Source organism: Oncorhynchus kisutch, linkage group LG13 (genome assembly GCF_002021735.2).
Source record: "Oncorhynchus kisutch isolate 150728-3 linkage group LG13, Okis_V2, whole genome shotgun sequence".
NCBI lineage: Eukaryota > Metazoa > Chordata > Actinopteri > Salmoniformes > Salmonidae > Oncorhynchus > Oncorhynchus kisutch.
Genome location: NC_034186.2, coordinates 33,550,539 through 33,555,858, shown reverse-complemented (window position 1 = coordinate 33,555,858; position 5,320 = coordinate 33,550,539). Strand labels below are relative to the sequence as shown.

Sequence of the window (5,320 nt, the reverse complement as noted above, 5' to 3'; positions counted from 1 at the left end):
GACCTTGTATTGTTTGTTAAATGAAGTTGTGTACAGAATCAAACATTTCAGAAAATGAAGGTGAATCAGTATTTTCTTTTTCCCAACTGATATTTGCCTTCCTGCAGAATTCACTGGTGTCAGATTTCTGTTGATGCTTGTACTGGAATAAAAGACACACTGAAGAGCGTTAGCTACTGCAACTAGCCCGTCGAAGCTCCATACCAAGGAAGCCCCATGCAAATGCAAAGTTACCTTAACACCAGGAGGACTTTGAGCTGTTGGGCTTTTTTTTTTTTTTACATGCAAATCAAATGCATACAAGACAGTTCATGACTGCCAATTAAAGACACATTATACCGGTTTTACCTGCGTCTCAAGCTTAAGCGCTTTTCTCGTATTGGGTGGGGAAGACACCGAAGTATTCCATATGTGACCTAGCTGGGAAACAAGTTATTCATTCTGTAATATCAAGAGTAGTTATTTTTGCATAATCTTCAATTAGATGGTAGCTATAAGATTATTTTCAGATAGAAACACACAGTACAAAGCATAAATGCATGTATAAACCTTATCAAAACCTTTTGAACGCTGCAGTGCCTGATTCACCCCACAATCTGCTCAACATGACTGACCTCCACCCCTTCCAACAGAGCCCATCAAACTGGTCAACTAAGAGCCACGAACACAGACAGTACTCAATTACTTTAATATGATTTCAAAATAAAAAATAAGTTCTCCTTATTACAACTTGCATTATATGGCCACATGGTGGCATTGTATGCCAAGTTTAAAATACAACATTTTGTTGTTCAGCCCAAGGTAGCATTAACCAAATAAATGGAACACATTTTAGCCCCCCCCCCCAAGCAAATCCTCCCTTGATAAATAAATACAGCCAACCCCATCCGACACATGACAACCATTGACACAGGAAACGGCCCTCCGCACATGCCGCCCCCCCCCCCCCCCCTCACATTCCTAACAGCATCAGGAGAAGGAACATTCACCATTTGCTGCTTTTGTCTTTCTATATTGTTAAAATCCACAGTAGATGGTCTACCTTTGCTTAATCACACACTACCGGCCAAAAGTTTTAGAACCTCATTCAAGAGTTTTTCTTTGACTATTTTCTACATTGTAGAAAAATAGTGAAGATATCACAACGATGAAATAACACATGGAATCATGTAGCAACCAAGGAAGTGTTAAACAAATCAAAATATGCTTTATTAGTTGAGATTCTTCAAAGTAGTCACCCTTTGCCTTGATGACAGCTTTGCACACTCTTGGCATTCTCTCAACCAGCTTCATGAGGTAGTCACCCGGAATGCATTTCAATTAACAGCGCCTTGTTAAAAGTTCATTTGTGGAATTTCTTTCCTTCTTAATGCGTTTGATCCAATCAGTTGTGTTATGACAAGGTAGGGGTGGTATACAGAACATAACGCTATTTGGTAAAAGACCAAGTTCATATTATGGCAAGAACAGCTAAAATAAGCAAAGAAAAAAACAGTCCATCATAATTAAGACAGGAAGGTCAGTCACTAAGGAACATTTCAAAAGCTTTGAAAGTTTCTTCAAGTGTAGTCGCAAGAACCATCAAGCGCTATGATGAAACTGGCTCTCATGAGGACCGCCACAGGAATGGAAGACCCAGAGTAACCTATGCTGCAGAGGATATGTTCATTAGACTTACCAGCCTGAAATTGCAGCCCAAATAAATGCTTCACAGAGTTCAAGTAACAGACATCAACTGTTCAGAGGAGACTGTGTGAATCAGACCTTCATGGTCTAATTGCTGCAAAGAAACCACTACTAAAGGACACCAATAAGAAGAAGAGACTTGGCTTGGGACAAGAAACACAAGCAATGGACATCAGACCAGTGGAAATCTGTCCTTTGGTCTGGAGTCCAAATGGGAGCTTGTTGGTCCCAACCGCCGTGTCTTGTGAGATGCAGAGTAGGTGAACGAATGATCTCTGCATGTATGGTTCCCACCGTGAAGCATGGAGGAAGAGGTGTGATGGTGCTTTGCTGGTGACACGGTCTGTGATTTATTTAGAATTCAAGGCTCACTTAACCAGCATGGCAACCATAGCATTCTGCAGCAATATATTCCATCCCATCTGATTTGGGCTTAGTGGGACTATCATTTGTTTTTCAACAGGACAATGACCCAACACACCTCCAGGTTGTGTAAGGGCTATTTTACCAAGGAGAGTGGTGGAGTGCTGCATCAGATGACCTGGCCTCCACAATCCCCCTGACCTCAACCAAATTGAGATGGTTTGGGATGAGTCGAACCAGAGTGAAGGAAAAGCAGCCAACAAGTGCTCAGCATGTGGGAACTCCTTCAAGACTGGTGGAAAACCATTCCAGGTGAAGCTGGTTGAGAGAATGCCAAGAGTGTGCAAAGCTGTCATTGAGGCAAAGGGTGGCTAAGTGTTTAAAACTTTTTTGGTTACTACATGACTCCATGTGTTTTTTCATAGTTTTGATGTCTTCACTATTATTCTACAATGTAGAAAATCGTAAAAATAATAAATCCTTAATGAGTAGGTGTTTTAAAACTTTTGACTGGTAGTGTATATTGATATAGATTCAATTGAAATGCTTCCTTCCACCGTAGTATCTTTTCCTATGGTGTTATTGTTTAACAGTTTAAGGGATCGCACTTGGGATAAAAATAGAGAGAAATATTGAACCAAAGAGAGGGTGACAGTTTGTGCCTGGGCTTCGTAACCATGCCTCATAGAGTACGGACAAATAGAACACTGCCTCATACTTTGAGTTAAAAATACTCAAATTATAATAGGACATAAAAATACTTCTTCTCACTGAAAAGTCCACCTTTTCCTCCTTGATAAACGTATACTGGATGATATAGACTTGGTTAGCTCATACATCAAACATATTCCCAATACCTGTTCCGTGGTGTCCAACTGCAACAACTATGATACACAATACAACATTCAGGGAAGTTCTCCATGGCGCAACATTAGGCCTAAAAACAGAATTGACAGCATGTTTCTGTATGTATAACAACACACGCCAACACAAATAAAAACTATTAAATCATTTTAGAAAAGGTTGGCAAAAAAATCTGTTGTATTGCATGTAAATATTGTATAAAATTCTTAAAAATACAGTTTAGATAATTACTTAAGTACTGAAGTCACCACAGCCAAAAGTGCAGAGGTACATAAATAAAAGATTGACTGTTGGTCAACGGTTGGTGGGGCTTCTCTATGGAAGAGCTGCAGAGAGCTGCCTGCCACTCAACCCTTCAGCCCCTCATATTCACACACACGAGGACAAGAACGTTCCTCTCGCTTGAGACACACACAACCCATCCCACTCACACAGTTGCAAAGTACATCTTTTAAAAATCACTGGCAGGGATGTTGACATAGGCACAGCCAGACAAATAAAGGGGTGGTGGACAGAGCAGAGTGGATGCAGAGAGGAACTTAAGGCGGTTGCTGTTTCACTCTCGAACAGATCCACACATTCAGACCTCAACACCCTCACAGAGGAGAAGAAGGGCCAGAGAACTGTGTGTGCACTTTACAGGCCCAGGACACAGAACGGACACAACTATTAAAGCTATTATCATCAAAATAAATACAGCTGTTCACTAGGTGAAACAGAAGGAAAGTGAGGGGGAGCACCCGAAGAGAAAACTTTACCGTTAGTCTGAGTGTGAAACCACAGTGGATGTGAAGGCTAGAGGAGCCCCAGTAAGAGAAACATGACTGACTGACTGAGGCCTGGTCTGGCACTGACACCATCCATAGAAAACTAAACCTCAGAGGCACAACACAATATCAGCTATACAACCATTCATATTAGGATCTGGAAAGAAACAAGGCAAAGTACCACTGCTGATGAACAGATGAGTCTTAGGATTTCTGGAAGGCTTGTGTTCCTAATAATAGCAGAGAGATCACTGGAAGTAGCCTCCAATTTGCAGAGAAACCCCACTGGGAGGATCAACTGATTTTGAGAGGGCACTTATGACAAATGGAATTTCAGGCTTCCCAATTAACACTTAGTCAGGAGAGGGACTTTGCTCTTTAACCAGTGTCAGTGGGCTCTCACACTGGCCAACGCATAAAGGCACTGAGAGGATAATATATGTTTGTTTCTAGCCCTAGAAAATGAGCAATAATACATTCATAGCTCATAGGTATCTGAATCACAATCCCCAAAATACTCCAAACTTATCAGTACAAGTTTGGAGGAGGGGGGGGGGGGGGTCTATGGCTACGGCTTTTGTACCCCCGCCCCCCCCACACACACACTTAAAAGGCCATTCAGAAGTGATCCTCCACAGCTATTTCCCCTAGCTGTTGAGCCCTTTCATGCACATCGAGATGGAAGGAGGGAGGGACGTTTGAACTGACAAACTTGACAATAGATGAACCCCATCCAGAACACTACCACCAATAGGCACATACACAACTTAGTGCCTGTGTGTGTAGAGACACCCTGGCATGGGACCCAAATGCCTCTCACTGTGTGTGTGTGTGTGTGTGTGTGTGTGTGGAAGGGCTGTAGCTTAAAGAACACTGAAAAAGTGACTAACGAAAGACACCACCCCCCCCCCCCTCCCTAAAGCCTCAAATTCTCACACACACACACTCTCCCTCACACACACACACATACGAATGCATGCATGCATAGACAGGAATATTCCTATAGAGAAATTAACTCCAGCAGAGATGGGGGGGAGGGGAGGAGTGTTGTGCCGGGTAAGAGTGTGTGAGTGGGGAGGAAGGAGAGGAGAAGTATTGGGTTTGCAATGGCTAGAAGTGAGGCGAGAGGGGGAGGGAGAGGAGAGTGGTCGCATTCCACAGTTCTGCACACAGGCTGCTCTGCTGCTCTCCATAAGAAACATATATAATACATCTCTTGCCAGTCCCAGGCCAGTTCCCCTTGTCTGGTCCTCCAGTCCAGGTTAGAGGGACAGTGGCATAGCTGCTCTGACCTCATCCTCTGTCCTCCCTCGTCCTGTTCCTCCATTCTCCAGAAAATAGTGAAAGTGTGTGTTCTGTTGTTATTCTGTTTCTCTCTGTAGCTCTGCTACAGCTCCACCTCCCCAGTGGGGGTCCAGGGGCTGAGGAGAGACAGCAGCCCAGCACCGGCCCCGCCACGGTCCTCTGCGCTGCAGGCTTCCTGTCACGTGGCCGTGGTCTCCAGGCAGCTCTGTAGTTTGCGGACGGTCAACTCGTCCAGAGAGAACAGGTCAAAGTCAAAGGTGGTGTTGGTCACGTTGAAGTGGCCCGTCTCCTCGATCAGATTCACTATCTGGGGAAGAGAGGAGAGGAGGGTAATA

General features: G+C 43.7%; 1 protein-coding gene across 2 annotated transcripts in view; it reads right to left on the bottom strand.

Moving 5' to 3' along the window:
* Positions 1–669: 669 nt before the first annotated feature.
* Positions 670–5,320, bottom strand: part of mllt1a (MLLT1 super elongation complex subunit a) — a 29,102-nt gene continuing 24,451 nt past the window's right edge. For both annotated transcript variants that reach the window (XM_031786060.1, XM_020499022.2), the window contains exon 11: positions 670–5,292. In XM_031786060.1, the coding sequence (XP_031641920.1) occupies positions 5,164–5,292 (129 nt within the window). In that variant the 3' untranslated portion in view covers positions 670–5,163. The remainder of the gene's footprint in view (positions 5,293–5,320) is intronic.